The sequence below is a fragment of the Paramormyrops kingsleyae genome, chromosome 21, assembly GCF_048594095.1.
Source record: "Paramormyrops kingsleyae isolate MSU_618 chromosome 21, PKINGS_0.4, whole genome shotgun sequence".
NCBI lineage: Eukaryota > Metazoa > Chordata > Actinopteri > Osteoglossiformes > Mormyridae > Paramormyrops > Paramormyrops kingsleyae.
The window spans coordinates 10796646-10819030 of NC_132817.1; the positions used below are offsets into that span (position 1 = coordinate 10796646).

Genomic DNA, 22385 nt, shown 5'->3' on the forward strand with positions numbered 1-22385 from the left:
CGTTCGCAATTCAAATGTATTTAATTGCGAAAAATAACCGGAGGCAGAAAGTTAATGTTCATAAATTACAAATCCAGACCAATTTTGTTCCAGCCAACCAGCTGCGCATAGAGAGTCACATTCACAGAATTATGAACTGGTTGGTTTGAACAAAATATTGGTCTGGATCTGAACTTCCCACCTCAAAAAATAATAAGCATCTGGAGTGGATCATAGTATGTAAGTAAAATTTATTTATAAAGCACTTTTCACAGACACAAGTCACAAAGTGCTGTACATAAAAATTCACATTAAAAATGAGCATACCAAAGAGAATATAAAACATGAGAGTAAAAAGAACATTTGTAAAATATATTAGAAAACAAAGCCAAGCAGCGTTAACTCTGCTCTACACAAACGCCTTCTTAAACATGTTCTGGGCGGTGGCAGGAAGGTAAACTCAAATCTAGAAAATGACTCTCGCTTGCCGTAGTGACGTTGTGAAGTACGCTGGTCTCGCCCACTGATGCTTACATAATTAATTTTGAACAGGAGGGAGACTCTGACTGTGCAAAGCGAAGTTACCCTGAGCTGTACCTGCAATTTTTCCAGGTATATTCTAATGTTTTTCGTTCGTCCGAAACGGCAACGTCTTAAACATCCAATAAAAAATCTAAGTGTGAACGATTGCGTGTATTTTTGCGCGGTCGTTTTGGCTGTCCTTGGGTACAGGTCATGGTGACAAATTGAGGTCGGAGTGACTGTTGAAGTGTGAAATTAGATGTCGTTAGTTAATAGTTTATATCATTTTCGTTGTCAGTTGTTATAGATGACTGAATGAAAACCACGGTGAACTTTAAGCGTATTTTACACCGTTCGTGTTCATCAGTCTTTCCAAGAAACTTTTTAAATTGTTCATCACGTACTTTATACTTATTGATTGCATTGTTTGATTGTACAGGAAGTGATTTAAGTGTACTTTTAGGCGTCTGAGTGGGACAGTCCTAGGAAAATGTTAGTATAGTTTCCGCCGGAGTGGCGCGGAGCCGCAGAGCTTTGTTCTGCAGTCCTGTCTACTCGTTGATCCGCTCATATCTGTTCAGAAATGTTGTAGATGCGTGTATGTGTGCGGCTAGTTTGGGCAGTGTTGATAAGTACGCGTTAGTAATGAATTTATCAAGGATCGTATTTAGAGAATGAATTTAGGGGTACTGTATGGCGCACGAATCACGCGTCACACCACTACCCTTTGCTGTGGCTGTGAGACGAACAGAAACCGAGATAAAATGGAACAATCTCATGAATGCTGATCTGCGTTGCAGAGTTCATAGTTACGCTGAAAGAATCGTCGACCTTTGGCATCAGCGATTCAAAGACGGATATGTGGTTATTAAAAATTAATAGCGAGAGCAATGTTTCAAGCGCAGGTAGATTTAACGAGTGATAGCATACTAGTGTTATTTCCATCTTCGACATCCAGTCATTTTAATAGACTAAACCTTTAGTTTGATTTGATTTTAAAGAAAGGAGTTTATTGTAGCTGATATTTTGATGATGGTGCAGTGGTTCGCTGGGGAGCAGTGTGCTCTCACACCTCAGGCTTGTGGGGCTCATTCCACACCCTAGGCCTAGTGCATGTGTGTCCCCTGCAGTTGGATGAGTCATTCCAGGAAATGAATATTAAGTTGGTTTACTTTTGATGTTTCTTGGTGTATTTTATAGATTTCTTAAATCTAAAAAGTAGTGTGTTCACTCATTTTCTAACCACTTATGCTGTGCCGAGAGAACTCGACAACCTTAGAAGTGAGTTCCAGCAGTGCTACCTAAAGCAGTACCCTAATTTAATCTCTACAGCCTTGTTGGTTTCTCTTTGAGTGTCTTTTGGTTACCTGGCATTTCATTCATGTCACCAGGATGGGTGCCATGTCGAAAGAATTCGGCTTTGTGATTCTCACCGGAGCTGCTAGCTTCGTCATGGTCGGCCACCTGGCCTTCAAAGTCATGCAGGCGCGCAAGACGTACAAGGTGGAGGTAAGAGCGGGAGAGACGGTGCCTCACAAAAACTGTTCATAAACGAGTAAACCCTGGATGGATGAAATCAGTGAGTCTGTGTTTGGGACAGTACCCCCAGATGTACAGTGACGATCCCGACACCGGCAAGATCTTTAACTGCATCCAGCGTGCCCACCAGAACACGTATGTACTGTAAAGCACCCCCTGCAGTAGGGGAGTTTACCCTATAACTTAAATCAGTTTATTGGTTATAATTGGAAGCAATTCTAAATAGCCTCCTAAGCTGGAGCACTTCTTTGTTCACAGTTTGGAGACGTATCCCGCCTTTTTATTCTTTCTGGCAATAAGTGGACTACACAACCCTGTAAGTATTAACCTCTCTTAAATGCACATGCATGAGTGTGTGCGCATGGGCACGCTTTTGGTCTTTTCAGTTGACTTAACAGCTGTGTGCCTTCTGGACGGCTGCTTTCTTATTGCCGTGTGTGTGTGTGTTTCCTCCACAGCGCCTCTCCAGCGGTCTGGGGATGATCTGGGTTTTAAGTCGGGAGGCCTACGCGTACGGGTACTCCACGGGAGGTAAACTGCTTGTTTACATACACTTCATGCAGGTGCAGAGATTGGCGTTAGTCACAACATGACCTGAGATGATGCACTGACCTGATTAATCGACGTTGTTGTCACGGAGACCTGGATGCTGTATATTGTTAAACATAGATATTCATCATGAAATCCCATCATGCCTTGGGTCCATAGGTGGAACATAAAGCATATGCTCTCTTTTTCAGACCCAAAGAAGAGGAAGTATGGTGCTTTGGGGTCCTTTGCTCTTATTGGACTGGTTGGGTCATCAGTCAATGTTGCCGCAATCCTTCTAGGTTGGGGAGGCAGGAAATGTTGTTAAGCCCCCTACCCCACCCCATTACCATAATGAGGGCTAAAAGGCTGAAAGTAAAAAACCTTTTGTTTATTGTAATATCTTTTTGAATTTGGATTAAACATGTTGAGTACAATCTTGTGCACAGTAGTGTGTTTTTTTTTTTGTGTTTTGGGACCAGCAATACTTGTATGTATTATGCGTTATATAATTGCATATACACACAATCATATACATATTCCATATAAGCGATTGCATCACAGGACACACACATATACATTGAGCAGGAAGAAAAATCCAGTCTGTGGAAGTGGGAGGCTAAATCAAAGACTAGGTTTGCGCAAGATTCTGCAGTCGCTTACTTTTAGAATTAGAATTCAGTGATCAGTGTCAACACACCACAGCACACAGTGTGCAACAACGAAATGTGACCTCCGCATTTGACCCATATGTGACTTTCGTGACATAGCAGGGGGCAGCTAATTCAGCGCCCGGGGAGCAGTGCTTGGGGACGGTACCTTGCTCAGGGTACCTCTGGTGACTTGCTGGGGGGGGGGGGGGATTCAAACCTGCAATCTTTCAATTTCAAGTGCGCTACCCTAACCATCAAGCCACCACTGCCCACAGTAACCTCCTTACCTCCTTCAACCAACTGGAAGTCTGAAAGATTAATGCAATAGATTAATGCATTATATGGTAGTTATATTTGTTTGCTTGATGTACATTCCCCAAATTAATTTCAGCCTTCTCCATGTAATAGTAAAAGCTTTATTAAATCTTGTTTCCAAAATCAGGAAAGCAATCTCAAGAAAGGTAATGATTAACATTCACTTGAAAATAGTCATAAAAGGTATATTTCAGAGTGGATTTCATCTAAGAGTCATTATTCCTACCTTTTGTAGCACCTGCAGTCAGTATTTACCCCACTGTCTCTGTCCAAGTCCTAACTGGAGCCCCTTTCTGCAGTGCAGTTGAATCTCCCACCCTGCAGAGCTGATGTTGCCATCCATTGGCCGCTGGACAATGGCAGCAGCCGGTTGGACTTTGAGTCGCGGGATTGCAGCTTTGAGTCGAGCCGCTGTGTCTTTTGTCTTTTCGGGCAACGTGGGCAAACAGGCCTAGATAAACAAAGACGGCCGTTTGGAATCAAGCTAAGGGAGTGAAGAAATATTAATATCCTCCAAAGATGATGGAACATTTTGTGTGTTATTTTTAAACTGGTCACACTCATGTTTGTGGTATTTCTGGTCACATTAACTGTAAAATGGCTACAGGTTTATCTGTATTAGGATAGTGCCTTTAATCAAAACAGGGGTTTGGGGTTTAACAGCTAGGTAGCAATGTGGGGTGACTGGGTTTTTGCTGCAACTCCCTGATTGCTAATTAGAGGACCGATTGGCTGAAGAGTCCTCACACCTGGGTTTGGACAGCTGACCTAAAGGTTATCCCAAAAACCTGCATACACACCGGCCTACCCCTGCTTTAGATGAAAGCATGTGTAAGAACTGTTTCTGATTTGAGTGAATGCAGTGCTGTACTGTGTGTTTGGCCTGTAAATGCCATAAACCATATTACTCTGATGAAAAGGGAAGTGTTTTCTTTGTAGCTGTTATAACTTGCTCCTCTCTGTATCATCATTTCATAACAGATATCACGGAGAGGCTTGTGCAAACATACCTACAAAGTGTCAACAAACATGTACAGTAACACTATTGGAATTGTCTCAGAAAATGACTTCAAGGCTTGCTGAGTAACTGCCTAGACTCAAAAGACGATGTATTTAAGGAACGTTGAAACAATCTAGAGAAAAATTCTTATGTGAAGAGGATTTATCTGTTTTGAAAATTAACAGTGCATATGAGTGTACAGTGAGTTTGCATTGTGTTGTCTCAAGTATATTTAACTCATAAGTTTCAATGTTGACCTGAGAAAATGTAGATCCTGCTGGAAATTGCATGATGCGTCTAATACCCTCACAGTTATGGGCTGCTGTCCACCAGGTGACTCATGGGGAGTGGGGATGCACTTTAACTTTTATACAGAAGCTGTAGTTTGAGCTGGTCAGACAGCTACACTGGATCATGGGCGTAGGTGTGCAGATATTCGCCCCTCTACTGGAAAGTGGCACTAACCTTTGCATGCATCTGGAAGGAGTCCAAGCATTTCTTCACTTTTTTCCCTTTGTGGAAGGAACACTAGTTATCCGGTTTGTCTGCCTCGCAATGAGTTTGCAAAAACTGAGCGCAGGAGAGGCCTTCCCTTCTCCAGGGCCGGTCACCTGACAGGGCGTCACGGCAATGACAGATTGTCTCCTAGACAAGTGTTTCTCTACCCAGTCCTAAGGGTCTCACAGAAGTTCCACGTTTTTGCCCCCTCCCAGCTCACCGGCTGGCAGTTCACATGCACCTCCTGTGTGTCCCTGAGGACTGGGGTGGGAAACCCTGTCCTACACACATCACTGTCGAACATGATGCAGACATTAGCACAGAAATTTGTTGCAAACTGTTCTCATTATATTGCATTATAGTTTGCTGTTAGACCAGACTGCATATCTTCATATCAGCTTTTTTTAAAAAAAAACTTTATTCCTGGACCTATATGTTGTTTTTTTCATCCAAATGGTTGAGTGTCTGGGGGCTTAACAAGGAGACTGACTCGTATGCTGATGGAGGTATAAAAGTCTGGCTTCAGGGCTTGAAGCTCCATGTTTGTTAGGAGCTCCCTCAGGATTCGTTTCATACATTAAAAGTCTCTCACTACTCATACAGGAGCATGAGGTAGTTTGAGACCATGTCAGATTTCATTTTCAGGCAAGACTTGAGCGAAGAGCCTTTTGTGGGGTCTGAGTGACACTAAAGCGGGTGTGTTGATGGGCCCTCATGTTAATGGGCCCTCATTTCAGCACCTCACATTAATGCCCTGTAGCTGGGCAGGTGTAGCAGATTGCTTTTTCTAAATCACACATCTTTTTTTTTCCCTTGCATTGAGGAAAATCAAAGACTATGTTGCATGAGATCTGGCTATTACAGCTGACAGTGGAAGTCTGAAAAGATTAATGAAGTTAATGCAGTATATTTAAGAGTGAAATGCCTTGTGACTCCCTCAGCTTCCTTCCACACCCCCATGTGGTGTGTTGACATAAGAAGAGTTTGGCCCTGAACTGGAATAAGCCCCAAGCCAAGATGTTTTCCTCAGATTCCACTGAAGACCCAGATGAGTCCACTGGCCACTTCTGGCCTGCAGCTAAACCAAAGCAGCTCATCAAATCGCTTCTCGAGGGATAAATTAGGGACATTGCAATATAACACACCCTCCTCCATAATGCTTCAGCCATTTAACACTTTGGAGTTCCTGATCTGCAGGCTTCTGGCTCAGCAGAAAGAGGAACTCACTTCGAACAGGACGGGAGAGCGGGTATGGGTGGGGCCACAGGCATTCAAATCTCACTGGCAGAACTGGAAACCAGACGCATACAATGTGGAAATGGCCCCTCCCGCACCCACAAAGAAAAGCCACAAATGGCCCATAAAACTGAAACAACAGCAAAAAATAAAAGTGACCATGTCTGAAAAAGCACTCAGTGTTATTCTGAATAAAAAGCAGTCAGTTTTATTGACCACTGACCATCTACTTACAATCGCAGTCTTATAAAATTGTTTAGTTATTTGTTTGAATCTTAGTAGCACATAATAATTCGTTACATAGATGAAACAATGAATGCATCTATTTATTCATTTATTTGTTTGTTTGTTTTGCTTATAGTGAACACAATATAACTGAAGTGTCATTACCTGCTCGTACTGCCCTCACGTGGACCACGCTCTCTCATTTGCCCCGTGTGCTTCCTGCCCCTTACCAGTTATACTGTTATACTGGCAATGGGTTGTTGCACAAAGTATTAAAAGCAGGGGTGCCAATAATCGTGACGTGTTTTTGTTGAAAATAATTATTTCTTGATTAAGGATTTGTTTTTCTTTCAATGAATTTATGTTAGTGAAAAGTTGGATTTTTCTCAATTTTTCAGAGTGACATGAAGCTGCTTCACCAAAAGGTGGATGTTTTGTAACCCTTTTTACAAATTTTTACGAGGGGTGCCAATAATTGTGGAGGGCGCTGTAGATAGATTGACAAGCTAGTTAACTGGCAGAATCTCTGGGGAACACAACACTTTTTGTTAGTTCCAGACAACCTAAATCAATCAAAGTAAATCACATTAAAATACGTGACTCTGGGTTTGAAATGGCCCCCTGCCGAACCCGTTGGCTATCAAACAGAATTCATCTTGGCCTGGAGCTAATAAATATTTCCGCATTGCTCTTATTACGCCACTCTAAATTAGTGCTGCCAGACTTTCTCAGGCGGGCTGCCAAACTCCTGACACTCCTGCTACAGGGGAAAGAGGCAATGCCCTGGTAATCGTGTTCAAAAACACTGTTATGTACCTGCCTGAATGTGAAAGCAATAAAAACTTGCTTTACAAAATTATACACACATTATATTGTGATCTGGACGCTCTCATTTGACGCTCTCGTCTGACTGCTCCTGGACTGCTCCCTTGGCATCATGGGACATTGCATATGTAATGTGACTCATCTTTAATCTTTTTAAATGTTCCCTGTTATTACGCAATATAAAAAATCTAGAAGAGGGTTGTGGTGAAGCTGACCCAAGCCACATCCTAGATGTGGTGCCAGTCTATTGCAGAATGTACACACAGTATAAACTACTGGAATTTTAATGATGCCAAATCGCCTAACCGGTGAGCAGAGGAAACCCCAGCAACACTGGGAGAATGTGAGCTCCACACACACTCTGAGAGGGGTCAGCATCAAACACAGGAGGCTTGCAGGTCTTCCCAACCCAGGCCTCAGGGACCCTAAGCAGTCCATGTTTCTGCTCCCACCCAGCTCCCTACCACGTTGGGAAACACTGTGTTAGGTAACAATGCTGCCCCCTTGTGTTGTATACACATATATATGTTGTAATAAAATTAGCAGTATTTCCCCATTCTAATCAAAGGCACTGATTTTTTCCCAAAATATGACAGAAAACTTTATTAATCACTTCTTACAGTAAACTTTTAAAAATTTTACAGTACAATACACTTTTTGGCACTTACAGCTCTATCAGAAAAATTAAATCACAGGGACAGAAATGCACTGCTTCTTTTTCTGCCTCACATATAAAGCTTTATTTCAATATTTTACCTAATTTGTACAATCAACTTGTCTTAAAAACTCCATACCTCTGTACCACGGTTGTTGTTCAATCCCTGAATTACTCTAAGTCTTAAAAATATTAATCAGCTCAAGTTTCCTATGCCTCAGAGAAACACCCCAACTTTACGGCTATGTCGTGCCTTAGCTTTGAGTCGTGCACTGGGGCACGGGACACTGCTCGGGCATTAACTCCGCACAAAAACATGGCAGCAGATGCTAGTTAGAGGTTAAAGGCGTAGCACTTTGCCACCACTACATAAAGCTGTACATCATGCTGTTTTTAGAGGAGAGCTCAGTGAGGGTCACATTTATCTCGCGATCAGAGTCGGGGTTTTGCATGCCACTGTTTGATAAATTGCCGGAAATGCATCTATGAATGGAAGTAAGGGTGTACATTTGGGTATGGATGGTAGGGACACGTCTCTACCAATATTGTGGGAGTACCGTGTGTGTTAAGGGGAGTGAGGGATTTGGTCCCTACTAAGGGAGGGCTGATTTGGTCCTTACCAATGCTGAAACCAAATCTATGCGCTTGGATGGACATGAGGTGGATCAGGGGCTGGTGCTTATTTCATGCCGTAAACTAGGCATTGGACAGAGCTACACTGTGGACTTCCCATCTTCAAAAACGACCAGGATACCAGAGGGGAGCTTTTACATTCTTGAAAAGTGACCAGCCACTGCAAGTGTCCTAGATGGAAACTGCTGAATTGTTATTCAACTGGGCACTATACAACAAGTAGTCAATTACCACAACAAGCAATATTCAAATATTCCATTCTCTTCTGTTGGTTTTATGTGGATTCCTCCTGTAAGTGGTGTCTATTATGTTGCCAACAATGGACAGACAGAATGTTATATATGAATAACTAAAATTAATTTTCGTTTCAGTCAGAGCTCATTAGTTGTGCCTTATGGAAAACACTGTGCAAAACCAACAAAAACTCTAAATTCAGTTTGAATGTTTATACTATCTTTGCCGGTTATTTGATGAAGTTTCCATCCATATTTCTGCTCAGGAGAAGCTACCATCATGCAAACTGTCATAAATTTAGAAGACTGGTGATATTTCAGCAACTCAGATTTTTCCACAAACGTTATTTTGCCAGCATCTTCTGCTCAAAATTACATCATACTTTTTGCCCTGACAGAGACTCATTTTAGAAAAATGTCTAGTGAATGTTTTGTATCATCACTCTCTGCTGTAAGCGCAAAGGGACCTGAATCTGCCACTGCAATGTCCACGGTCACCACTAGGGTGTAACAGCGTCTTAGGAGTTTTTTGAACGTCATCAGAGTACCAAGCACCCAGTGGCTCAATAAATGCATTTTTTTATCCAAAAATCCAGATGGAACCTGATAAAAGATCTTCACAGACATACAAAAGAAATAAAGTGCTTGAAAGGCTGCAGAATTTTCTGGACATATTGAGTAGGTACATTTTGAGCCATCGCCAGTAGAAGTCAAAGGCTCAGCGAGGAGACAGGTGAGCACTGCAGACGGCTTGTCATCACTGCCGCCATGGCATCCCGTCAGTAATTGTACCTGGATAAGGGCGTGTCCTCCATCATGTCGTCCTGCACGGAAATGAGACCAAGCAGGAAGGCCGAAGTGAGACGGTATGTAATTTATAAAAATAAACCTTCTTTAGAGTGTGTGGCTCAGCTGGTTACGCCTCTCAGGTCGCCAGTTCAAGCCTTTTCAGACCAGTTAGCAAGACCCCTGATCCTCCAGTTTGCTCCAGGGGTGCCTGACTGTACCTCCTCTGTACATGCAGTATGTGTTGCTGAGTCTCAAAGGAGGCCTTCATTTCCACATTTATCACACCTCAAGCCAAATCATACCAAATGACACATAAAACCTAAAATAACTCTAACATATAGTAAAGGCAGGAATATATAAAGTAATAATAATGTACATTTACAGTGTGGCTTCACCTGCCAGAACGAGTACAATCATACGTCAGTTAATGACAGGAATACATTCAGAGAAAGACGTCGTTAGGCAGCGCAGTAGGTTTGTTTACACCAGTATCACCACAACCATGTAAGTAATGCATTGTAGTACGATGTCACCGGGTGATGGGAATTTTTCAGCCCCATTATTAATCTTATAGGACCACATTCATATATGTGGTCCATCGTTGACCGAAGCATCGTTACGCAGCGTATATCTAACCAGCTTGCTGATTAAAAGATGCTAAATGCTATTTTTGATTTTCACCTTTTTTTGTTAAGGCAAAATTCCTCTTTGGATTTCTCTTGGTTAGAGAGAACAGGCTTTCGTAAAAGCAAAGTAGCATGAAGGGAATGTTCATAAAGCAGGGATACCTGTAAGTGTCTGGGTTAATAATCTAGATAGCAGGCAAAGCATAAACCAACCCTAACCCAAACTAGCTCAGCATGGGTCTCACCATCGGCACATCCTGCAGTCGATGAAACTCCAGGCGTCCGTTGTTCCGGAACTTGAGGAAGAGGAAGAGGGAAGCGATGGCGCCAATCACGATGAACATAGACAGCAGACCAGCTAAGAGCGGGTCCAGGGGTGGCCTGGAGCGGACCAGGACCGGCACTGCATCCATGACAATGACACAAAAAGTCAGTGACAGGACAAAGAGGGACTCATATTTTCTCAGAAACCCCTACTAAAGCACCCTGCATTAAGCACTCCACCCAAAGATTCAACAACACATCACTAATTTTTTGTAGGCCACAGTTAGGCTAGAGGTCCATGCCCTTAAGCAACACGCATCCCGCTAGAGTAAGCATGAAGCGAGACTTTAGCCGATTAGAGAGCATTTTAGCTGAAGGTTACTCCACTGGGCGAGTGTGACCCCCCGCAGACAGACTGCAGACGCTGCACAGGAGATACAGGCCGCGTGACCTGAAAGAGCTCACTCAGGAACAAAGGCCTTTTGTACATTGTGTTCTCTGCCGTCTGCGTCAGGAGCTTATTTATGTATCTCTCTGCAGAGACGTGTTTTGATGGAGATGGGAAGGCAGTGTTCTGTGCTTTAGATGCGGTTACCACAGTTTGCACCTTACATTTATAAAAGCGTGATAATATTCATTGTGCAATGTTAGCGTGTCTGGGGGAGGGGGGCAGCCAGATGTCCTCGGACCCCTTTTAACCTATCACCTTTTAGCCTTACTAGGGAATTTTGGTACCTCTCTTTCAGTGTCTTCTGACATTTTCCCTCTTTCCATTTTTCCTGTGTCATGAACCACTTTGTATACATGGGCTAATAATGATAAGCCACACAGTCTGATCAAGTGCCACGGGACAACTATGTTGTGAAGCTGCTATATAAGAAAAGTTGCACTGAATTGAATCCTGGGAGACTTCAGGGTGGCTGGCACAGGGACTCCAGGTAACTGTGGCCTAAATGGTGACCATGTTATATAATAAACAGTGTGAGTACTCACCGTCGTCCCCTACGTTGAGCTCAGATGGGTCTTCCACATGCAACCAGGCTGGAGCAGATGTAGAGGCCAGTGGGTGGGGATATGTGGGATCCAGGGTGAACTGGGTGTTCACGTTGGGGGGGTAAGGTGCTGAAGCAGTGGTACCATGAGTGGAATTCTGGGAAATGGGTATGAGCGTGCTGAGAGTGACCGAAGTGGGGCGGGTACCCTCTTTATGGATGACACCGTTTGCCGGGTTGGACGACCTGCTTATGTTGGAGGTATCTGGAAGAGAACATTTGACCTTAATGATACCCATCCATCCATTTTTACCTGGAACATATGACGCAAGGCAGGGGACACCCTGGGCAGGATGCCAGTCCATCACAGGGCACAGGGCACAGGGCAGGGACACCCTGGACTGGATGCCAGTCCATCACAGGGCACAGGGCAGGGGACACCCTGGGCAGGATTCCAGTCTATCACAGGGCACAGGGCAGGGGACACCCTGGGCAGGATGCCAGTCCATCACAGGGCACAGGGCACAGGGCAGGGGACACCCTGGACAGGATGCCAGTCCATCACAGGGCACAGGGCAGGGGACACCCTGGGCAGGATGCCAGTCTATCACAGGGCACAGGGCAGGGGACACCCTGGACAGGATGCCAGTCCATCACAGGGCACAATGCACATAGAACCACACACTTTGAGCAATTTAGATCCACATAAAATGTGCCTCACTCTTATTGGGGGCAGTTATGTTTGTCTGCATTGTGAAATTTGCCCCCTGGAGGAGTTGGACCCACTTGAGAGCACGACCCGTACACTTTTTGCCAAGAAGTGAAATTTTAGATGGAATCATCCCGTAACAGGAACAAAACTCAGAAACCAGGAACAGCTGAAAACAGAGATGTTTTGGGGCGGGGTGTCTTCTCACTGAAATCTCACCTCATAAAAGCACTGATTCTATTTCCAGAAGCACACAGGGTGCTATGCAGATAAGACTATTGGGATTGTAGGAACATTTTGGGCAGTGAAATATAGGGGAGAGGTTGTAATGAATGGCTTAGTTTTGAGATATTGAAGGACTCATTGTGATTATATTACAGCAGTGGAATCATTGTCTTATCGCAGTTGTCCTTGAATTAGCTCAGCATCTCAAAATACAGTGGATTCTATATTTTATAGAAATAAGACTAGACTTGTGTGACTGTGCCCTGCGATGGGTTGCTGCTCCATCCTGGTTTGTTCCCTGCCCTCTGCCTGTAGCCTCTAGGATAGGCTACGGACTCCCCGCAACCCTGAATAGGACAAGCAGTTATGGAAAATGGATAGATTGATGGAAAACTAGGCTCTACAATAGCAGTGACACAAAATGACGCACATCAGAATTTAGATTCTTTCTCTCTCAGAGCACAACATTTTCTACATTTTACAGAAATACAACAATCAGGACTGTTATACAAATAAATCAAAATGTTTACATTTTTGTCCCTGCATTTTCCTTCACGTTTGGTAACAGCCAAGCAGAGGTTGCCCCTGATTCTGGGGGGGGGGGGGGGGGGGGCTGAACATCATCACCTCTGTCTGGTGTGTGTGCTGTCTGCCAGATGTTTCATCTCACCCTGCTACACTGAGCGAAGCGACACGCCCGCAGGAGAACTGGTACCCGTTTAATTGCACCAACACTCAGTAAGCAGGAGACTGTAAACTACCTGAGAGCAGTGGGTGGGAGGACAGACCTTACAGTCTGGGCCAACACCCCTAACATCTGCCAAACTGTAGAGTTATTGTGCTTTACAGACCTTGACACCCCTATCTTAGACTACAGCAGGACTGGCCTGGCCATCTGGAATTCTGGGCATTTTCCCAGTGGGCCAATGGGTATGTGGGGCAGTAAAAATTATCGTGGGACGCCCCCCCCCCATCCTCTGCCCCCCCCCCCAAAATCAAGGGCCGATTTTTAATCCCAGTCCAGCCCTGGAATAAAGCAGATGATTTCTGCTTTGAAGGCACAAATACAGAACTGCGTAGCTTCCCTTTTATCCAAACAACTATTTTATCCATTGGATATGTTACAGAAGCTTTTCATCTTAACGGTACAACAGCCGGATTTCCGGGGATTTAAGCCTTTCCTTATTATTAGCCACTATGTCACTGACTGCAGAGCTTAGAAGTAGACACTGTAATGAATCAGCGATGAGGACTGTCCCTGGGTGCCCTCTGGGTGTCTTAGCTGTTAGGATGCGTGGTTTAATGACCGGTGTATTATGGGCACTGATGGGATCATGGCTGCCATTTCCACTGTTACCTTGAGAAACATTCATCTCTGGCTGCAGTGTGGCCGTCCCACCCAGGCCCGCAGGCTCATGGGTAATGAGAGAGGGCACCGCGGTCATACTGCTGACCCCCACAGCGATGCTTTCCATGGCAGCCGGGCTGCTGGAGTGCGTGGAAGCACTGGTGAAGGAGTCAGATGAGTTCTGTTTGTGAGGGCCCGGTTGTGGTTCTGTGCTCCCTCGTACCGGGAAAGTTGAGGGTGGGAGGGTGGGAGTGGACCCTGCTTCTGTCTGGTGGAAGATAGGGCTGGTAGTTTCTGACATGTCAGTGCAGTGACCTAAAAGGGGAAGCACAGCCATTAGCCAACATTATTCAAATAAAACTGACTTCTGACTTTACCGCTCTGGAGCTGATCAGTCATTTGTCAAGGAAGCTCATTGGTTGCTTTGCCCTAACTTCTATGATGTAGCGTCTCTTCATTGGATCATATTTCAACAAAAGTTAACCAATTTCATATGCTGCCATCATACGAGGGGGTTGGCCGGCTGGGCGTAAGGTGACCAGGGCTGTTTCTCATCATTCTCATCATGTGACTGTACACTTTCTCACCCCAGCACACATGAAACCCAAACCCAAATTCACCTTTTATTTATTTTTCCCCTCTTCATAACAAAAAGACTCTTTTTACTTTCCAGGTTCCCATTTGGCCAGCAGGTGTCACTGATCATCCAGTGTTACCCCTCCTTGTCTTATAGCCCCTCAGCCCTAGTGGCTTCTCCCTGAACTGCTGCTTAGGTCAGTGGGTTGACTGACTTAGAGACCCTCTGCTCATGGATTTGAAGGTTTCCTAGTTTCAGTGTTTGTTTGTGCTTGTCAATTGTTCCACCTGTTACTTGTTGCCGTGCTCCTTTAGTGATTGGTTAATTTGATCATGATTTACACCTGTCATGTGTTTGCCCTTGTTTTCTTTGTGTATTTAAGTGCCTGCCCTCACTCCATTCGTTAGTCTGTCATTATGTTTAGTTACTGTGTGTTTTTCCGCTTAGTCCTGTTCCCCAGTGTATTTGTATTGTGGTTTCTTTTGTTAAGTTATTATTTCTCCCATTTTGTTCTGACCCCCTGCAGTCCCTTTAATTTTGTGCCTTCCCCAGTGTTGTTAGTTCCCTTAATAAACCCCCATGTTCTCTTCGCAATCAGTGGATTGTTACCTTTTTCCTGCCTGCACCACGTCATGCTGTAACAGGTTCCCTCTCTGCCTCTTTTGGTTTGATACCTGTAAACCACAGAAGGGGAATCTCTGGGGCTAATTATCCCATAGATTTGGTCCCCATCCCTGTGTCAGATGTTTCTCTTCCCCTTGCAGATCAAAGTGATTCTTACAAGTAAAGAACCAATAAAGTTAATATGAAAATTGTAACATCAATCAATATTCTGAGGCTCCCACCTCATTCCCCAAATGCTTCCTGTGACTGGCTGCAGGATGCCTATGATCCTTCCGAATATGAAGTCCATTTAAACTGTGGTACCTTAAATCCACCAAGTTACCCCAATAAGCCATTAACCCTGCTTCATAATACAGGCCGATTAGATTAGATTGGATTAGATTAGATTAACAGGGCTGTGGACGAAAATTACTCCTTTGGTCCTGTGTAAACCATCCAAAATGCATGTGAAGTGATGACGCTACATTGCCCTGGCTATGTGACTGCGTGTGCCGGAGAGCCCCGATTACCAGAACTAGATTCACAGCAACAGCCTGGATGCGTGAGCAGTGGACGCTGACATGCCACAGCGTGGCCGATGGCTATATCTCAGAAACCTACGCCTGCCAAAGTAAATACTGTTAAAAGTGCATTAGTCACTTCACAAATCGAGTTGCACCTCTCAAATGCAAGGGAGACAGGCAGATCATCCCTGCCAGGATAGTTTGTGGGAATAATTTAAATGAGAGCCCAAGCGGGAGATCTGCTGCCAGCCTGTCCTGCCGTCTTTCGCTCTGATGGCTCTGGAAAAGCCACGCAAAGCAAATCCCACACATTTCAGCTGGGTAGTGAAATACCGGAATCCTATGAACACTTTCACTGTACCCACTTTTTCAGTAAGAGTTCTTTCTGTGGTGGGTGCAGGCAGAAGTGCTGGGTCTTGTGACGGGTGCTACCCACTAGACTCGGCAGAAACTGGGGCGGCTGGCACAGCACCCGACACTTGACCCTCACATATTGAGGAGGCCGGCACAAACAGGCAGCCAGCACTAGATCCGGCAAAAAGTGAGGTCGCCGGCACAGCACCTAGTACCAACTGAGGTGGTCAACACGGCACCCGGCACTCAACCTAACATAAATTGAGGTGGCTGGTGCAGCACCTCTCACTTGACCTGACACAATCTGTGGCAGCCGGCAAGGCACCCGGTACAAACTGAGGCAGCCAGCATTTGACCCCATCACAAGATCAGCTTCAGTTAGCGCCACCCAGCACAGCACCCAACACAAACTGAAGCGGCTGGATCGACCATTCAAAAAAGGGGACTTACTGGGGAGTTATACTGTATTTGTCAACTCTGGGGTAATTGTCTTATGGTGACCAGTACCAACAAGGCAGACAAGTATTTTTTCCACACATTCGAAACACAGATAGCTAGCAAGGATAAATACAGTGTACAGTACCTAGGCTATGCTTAAAGTAGGCTAAAGTGCATGGGTGATTATGTACATCAGTAATTGTATCTTAATGAAATATAATATCTGATTTTAAATTGAAAATTAAACTTGGGTTATGAGAATTATATAATTTATAAATGATTGTCAGGTTTAGGGGTGTGCGATTTTACAATATTATTAAACGATTAAATGTTTCCATGATCTGCCTTTACGGAGAGATTGTTAGTTTCATGCTACAATGCACATTCTATTAGTTGCAGTTCTATGGCTCATACTCACATCTAAAGTTGATTTGTTAGCCAAATCTGTTTCGACACACCAATAAACTGCTAATAGCAAACACTAGGTAGTGCTTTGAATGTCTTCCTCTCGCCCTTCGTCCCCTCATCCCAACATGCAACACATTTCCTATTTGGCAATGTAGGGCCATGGCTGACATGGAGGAGCTGGTACATAAAAATAATTCAACATTGGTAATATAGAACTTTTTTGTCCCTCTTCCAGAAATGACATGGCACAAACAACAGTTACCTTATAGTGCTATATCTACAGTTATGTGAAAAAATTAGGACACCCATTAAATATTTAGTACTTGATTAAGAAATATCAACATATCAATATTAAATCTTGTTTCAAATTATATTTGCAGACAGAGGTGATTTAATTGCATGACCGGTGAAAAAACAAGAAACAGATTCACTTGTTTCACAAAAGAAATTAACTAAGATGCCAATGCCTACTGAGGAAAAGTTAGGACACCCTGTGCCCTAATAGCTAGTATTTCCCCCTTTGGCTGAAATAACTTCAATGAGACATTTCCTATAACCATCTATCAATCTCTGACATCGACTGGCAGAAAGTTTTCCCCACTCTCCAATGCAGAATTCCTTAAGCTGTGTGATGCTTGAAGGGTGTCTTGCATACACTTCCTCTTCAAATCACCCCACAGCCTCTCAATAGGATTCAGATCAGGGCTTTGACTTGACTATTCCAGAACTCTTTCTTGTAAGCCATTCCTTGGTAGATTTACTGGAATATTTTGAGTCATTGTCATTTGCATGTTCCACGCCAACTTCAGCTTCAACTTTTGGACAGACGATCTCACATTGTCCTCAAGCACCCACTGATATGATAAAGAATTCATAGTAGATTCTATGATGGTGAGCTGGCCAGGTTCTGCTGCAGCAAAGCAGCCCCAAGCCATGACATTTCCACCCCCATGCTTCAAAGCTGGCATGAGGTTCTTTTGCTCAAAATATGTCTTTGGTTTACACCAAACTGTTCTCTGTTACTATGTCCAAATAATTCAATTTCAGATTCATCTGTCCAAAGCACATTGTTCCAAATGTCCCAGACTTTATCTAGTCTTGCCCTGGTATTTTTTTGACAGCAAGGATTTCCTCCTTGCACAGCTCCCATGTAAACCAAACTTGCACAGTCTCTTTCTGATGGTAGATGCATGTACCTTGACATCAACTGTGGCAAGATCTTCCTGTATGACCTGTGATTACATTTTAGGATTTTTGGAGACTTGTTTCAGCATCTTGCGATCTGCTCTTGGGCTGAACTTGCTAGGACAGCCTGCCCTGGCCATACTGGCAGTTGTTTTAAATGTTCTCCATTTGTAAATTATTTTCTGTACAGTGGAATGGCTGATTCCAAACTGTCTTGATCTTTTTATATCCTTCTCAGACTCATATGCATCTACATGTTTCTTTCTGAAGGCCTCAGACAGCTCTTTGGATCTCACCATGGTGATCCCACTCATTTCAACAATCAAAAGCAAACCAAACTAAATGTTTGTGGATTAAATAAGACAGACTCCACCAAAAAGCTCTGTAATAATGTTCTAATCATTTTCACCTGATACGGTGCACATGAATCTAACTCTAGGCATTTTAAATAATAATGGATGTGAGGGTGTCCTAACTTTTCCTAAGTGGAAATTGGCATCATAGTTAATTTCTTCTGTTAAATAAGTGAATTTGTTTCTTTTTGTTTTGCATAGGTGATACAGTTACATCACCTTTGTCTACACATATGACTTTAAAGAAGATTTAATAGTGATATGTTGATATTTCTTAATAAAAAACTAAACATTTAATGGGGTGTCCTAATTTTTTCACATGACTGTATATCTTTAATAGGGGAATTGGTTTGGTTGTATTATTCAGTAACTTGTAAAATAGTCTTAAAAATCAATATGAAACAAAACCATGATAAGATTGTGGATCGTGATCCTGCCTGAAAAATCGTTATATGATATTTTTGCCATATCGCCCCCCCACATTGGATTTGTTGTTTTATGTAAAGTTATCGCACTCAATATCTAATTTTTTCATTTTTTCATTTTTCTTTTTTTGTTATGTATGAAATTGTTGGTTTCCCATCTTTTACACAGCTAGACTGTGTGTGGCATATTTTTTGATGAATAATTTCCTGTATGTATGCTTAAGTCTTTTTGATATTTAGTCCTTTGTGCATGAAATACATGCTGCATTTTAAAAACCAGAGAATGCATGTAGTTATTAAAACTGTATACAGTAAGCCTGCTATGTAGGATTATGTAATTACTCGTGCTTTATTAGAATCAGATAAAATGAATGTCAGACCTAGTCACAGAGCTAAACCACCAGTTTGAGACCAGTCTCAGTGTATCTATGGACATTCCAGAGCTAAAGCTGAAAGTTGGTCCTTTTAAGATCAGTTCCCAAAGCAGTTTTCTTTTGCTGTATTGGACAAAACAGGATGTTACATACTCCAAATGTACAAAAACACTCTCTGCTCTCTGTTCCAAAACTCATGGAGAAAAAAAAACAACTTACAGTACGAAAAAATAAATGTATAAAGATATGCTGGAAATAAACATTTTGAAGAGGGCAAAGTATACACGGATGAAACGACAGAGTGTTTGCACAGCACACAAAGACTTCACCAATGCAATACAATGATGTTCTTGTTCCCACTGAATGAACAAGCTACTGACCACCCCTTGGGTATTAAGAGACAGCAGGAGCCTGAGAGCGACTGCCGCGGAGCCTACCACATCTGTCTGCGGAGGGGGGGTGAGAAATATCAATTATCATCACCAGCATCACCAGCATCGTTAATAGGCAGTTAATGTGAAATATTTATTTATTCACGGTTACCTACAAGGAAGAATATTTGCTGCTGAGGTGTGTTTGGTTGAACTTTGTCCAGATGCATTATGAATCCATTAAATATCCCCCCTTCGGGTGACGGTCATGTAAATCTAATTAATAAGGAGAGGCTAGGGGTGGAAATTTTCCCAAAGGTTGTTTCACTGTGGAAAAAAGACAGGACTCAAATTAGGCCTAAGAACCAACTAATGGCTATGCGGTTCAAATTTGCAGCTGATGGGCGTATGGTGTTTGAAAGCAGTTATTCAATATGGCGATGCCAGTGGAAAAAGTATGCAGTATTAGTTGGGTATATAAATATAGAAAGGAATATGAATAGAAGCGTCAGGTCATTTAAAACCTTGTTGCATTCTTATTATTTAAGGTCGCAGGCAAAAGCAAGATGATGCATTTGTCGACTGGTTTCATGGGTCTTCTGAATTAACATTAAAGCACCATCTACACAAAAAGGTAGAGCATCCATCCCTACCCAGGGAATTAAACTAAGATCCACGCAGGTCCAGTGCTGGTGGTACTGGTAGTATGTACTGTTCTTGGGGGTGGGGGGTCTAGCTGGCAAATTTGTCGCGCGGGCGGGGGATTAGCGTTGCGGCGGTAAAGTTTCACGATTTTCTTGTCGCCATGTTCTACGTAGGCCTACGCTGAACAGCGGAATGATTCGCGGATGTCATGAAGCCAAACAAAAAATGCTCTTCGGCCGGATAAACGACTCTGGGTCTGCATTAGAACCGGGGTCGGTCAGCTGGTGACCACTGATTTAGACTAGGGGTCACCAACATGGTGCCCCCAAGGACCACATGAGTCGCCCGCGGACCTGTTCTAAAAACAGCACAATTAGCTCACCAGTGAGCAGCGTCTAAAATGTAATTTTATCCTGTCGCTATTCTTCTTTAATCACATTTGCATTTATATAGATTTGAAAATGACAATATCTAAAAAAAAAAGCATTTAAAACATGTTTATTATAAATGATTTAAGAAGAGTGTATCAAACTGGTAGCCCTTCGTATGGCTCAGTACCCGTGAAGTAGCTCTCAGTTTCAAAACGGTTGGTGGCCCTGATCTAGACTAATAATCCTTAACTCATAAACTGCTGAACCCGAGAATTATGGCACGTTTAATGTCACGTAGGTATGTTTTGGTTTTCATGGGTCAGGAGGAGATAATGAAAAATATTTAAGCATCATCTTGCAGCCGTGAGGACTTACCATGAAACCTTAAAATTTACCATAGCCTATTGATGACACGTATTTGGAAGTGATGATGTAATGAAGTGCCACGGGGACTAACCTAACTAAATTTCCTTCTGTAGTTACTTGTTTTCCGATTGCATTACTATTTCCAAGCTTGAACCATAAGAATCAATTTGTTCGGCAATACTTGTTAGTTTTATACAGATGTTGACTGACGCGTTAATAATGTGTCTATTGCAACTGTCTGCGCTCTATACCCATTTCTTCTAACGTTTCGCACAAACGTAGGTTACCCTTCAGTCGTTTTGCAACTTCATTAATAATTTTTATGATTTTGTCAGTGGACTTGGTGTACTGTCAACTATAGGTTTATATTGGTGCCTGCAGTACTGATGCTACTTGGAGATCGTTGATGTTGGAAAAATTAATTATTATGTATTTCTCAGAATTCAAAGAATGTTTTTCTTTGAGAGAAGTCAGTAATACAAAAGTCTGATTTATGCAACACCAATTAACAGTTCTTTGAAATCTTCCTTGACTTCGACAGCTTTCATTCTAGTCAAATATTACCGTTTGAATAATCATCAACAGGTAAAACAATTTTTATAATATTAATTAGCGAGAGGGCATCTGAACCTAAAGAATGAAATCAACATAAAGACAAACCGCGGAAAATTTAGCGTAATTTGACAAATTATGATTTCTAAAAAAAAAAAAAAATAGTGAACCGCTCCCCTTACTTACACATTGTATGACACGGCCCCAAACAGAACATCAATTGAAAATAAAAGTTGTTTGCTATCATATTTAAAGTTATCGCACTAAATATTTGGAAGTGGAATTTGAAATATTCGGTTTGCTGTAATACATGTAATCATATGGTTACTTCATTGAATATAAATCCAACAAGACATTTTGTACCCTATTCCTCCTTTGGTTTGTATAGTAATATAAGACGTCACCGTGCACGCCCTGTAACCCTTCTCAGTTTCCTCCAAAAACATAATAAGGTATATTTCAGGTCAGCTGAGGTTTCTGTAATCAATGCTAACAACACTACACCTCCTAATGATACAGCATAGATAAGCGATCTTACCTCCAAAACTAGAAGCGCGGATCAGTATCACTAGCGCATAAAGCACTATATTAATTTTAACTTCCATAGCTTTCTCATCAAAAGTAATGACCGACGCTCGTTGCCGTCTTGTCTTTTTTCGCGTTTTCCCTTCCTTGCTCTTGATCCTGCAGTTACGTTAGTTGTCGGCGGTCCTCGGAGCTATAAATAACTCCAAGGGGGTCGAGATTTACAGAAACAGGGAGGGAGGAGGTTTTGCCTAGTGACGTCCTGTTGAGGTAATGCGCCCGGATAAAACAGAATACAAAGCGCCACGTGTTTCATTTGTGCATGTGGGCTTATTGATCATCAAAAACTCGACCACCCAAAGCGAGACCCATACCGGTAGCCAGGAATTACGTTTCTTTTTTAATTATGGGAAAGGGGTGGATGTCATTCAGGACAAACGGGACTGAACCCTAGCTGTCTGACACTGATAGACAAAAGAAACATTAAGTAAAACCAGCTATTTAAAAATCATTTTTATAT

The 22385-nt window shown here is 42.8% G+C and overlaps 2 protein-coding genes across 3 annotated transcripts; one reads left to right on the forward strand and one right to left on the reverse strand.

The window, feature by feature from the left end:
- The first annotated feature begins 456 nt into the window (after positions 1-456).
- On the forward strand, positions 457-3005 carry mgst3a (microsomal glutathione S-transferase 3a). The gene is made up of 6 exons (XM_023818754.2): positions 457-591; positions 1893-2010; positions 2102-2175; positions 2299-2356; positions 2499-2571; positions 2781-3005. The coding sequence occupies exons 2-6, from the start codon at positions 1894-1896 to the stop codon at positions 2894-2896; spliced, it is 438 nt and encodes a 145-aa protein (XP_023674522.2). The 5' UTR covers positions 457-591; position 1893; the 3' UTR covers positions 2897-3005.
- A 4903-nt stretch (positions 3006-7908) lies between these two features.
- On the reverse strand, positions 7909-22113 carry LOC111847511 (uncharacterized). 2 transcript variants are annotated; one of them, XM_072704414.1, is made up of 6 exons: positions 21879-22113; positions 14981-15045; positions 13804-14109; positions 11514-11777; positions 10502-10659; positions 7909-9665 (listed from the first exon to the last, which is right to left on the reverse strand). In XM_072704414.1, exons 2-6 carry the CDS (start codon positions 15003-15005, stop codon positions 9621-9623), a joined length of 798 nt encoding a protein of 265 aa, XP_072560515.1. In that variant the 5' UTR covers positions 15006-15045; positions 21879-22113; the 3' UTR covers positions 7909-9620. The 2 variants fall into 2 exon arrangements, with proteins under 2 accessions (XP_072560515.1, XP_023674520.2); XM_023818752.2 differs by lacking the exon at positions 14981-15045 and having other exon boundaries at positions 21879-22112.
- Positions 22114-22385: the final 272 nt, after the last annotated feature.

Excerpts from the sequence above, each read along its gene's own strand:
- mgst3a (XM_023818754.2), top strand. The coding sequence starts at position 1,894 with ATGGGTGCCATGTCGAAAGAATTCGGCTTTGTGATTCTCACCGGAGCT. Across the intron at positions 2,011-2,101 it reads GCAAGACGTACAAGGTGGAG|TACCCCCAGATGTACAGTGA; the intron begins GTAAGAGCGGGA and ends TGTTTGGGACAG. Across the intron at positions 2,176-2,298 it reads CAGCGTGCCCACCAGAACAC|TTTGGAGACGTATCCCGCCT; the intron begins GTATGTACTGTA and ends CTTTGTTCACAG.
- LOC111847511 (XM_023818752.2), bottom strand. The coding sequence starts at position 21,945 with ATGGAAGTTAAAATTAATATAGTGCTTTATGCGCTAGTGATACTGATC. Across the intron at positions 11,778-13,803 it reads AGAGATGAATGTTTCTCAAG|ATACCTCCAACATAAGCAGG; the intron begins GTAACAGTGGAA and ends GTTCTCTTCCAG. Across the intron at positions 10,660-11,513 it reads GCTCAACGTAGGGGACGACG|TGCCGGTCCTGGTCCGCTCC; the intron begins GTGAGTACTCAC and ends TCATGGATGCAG.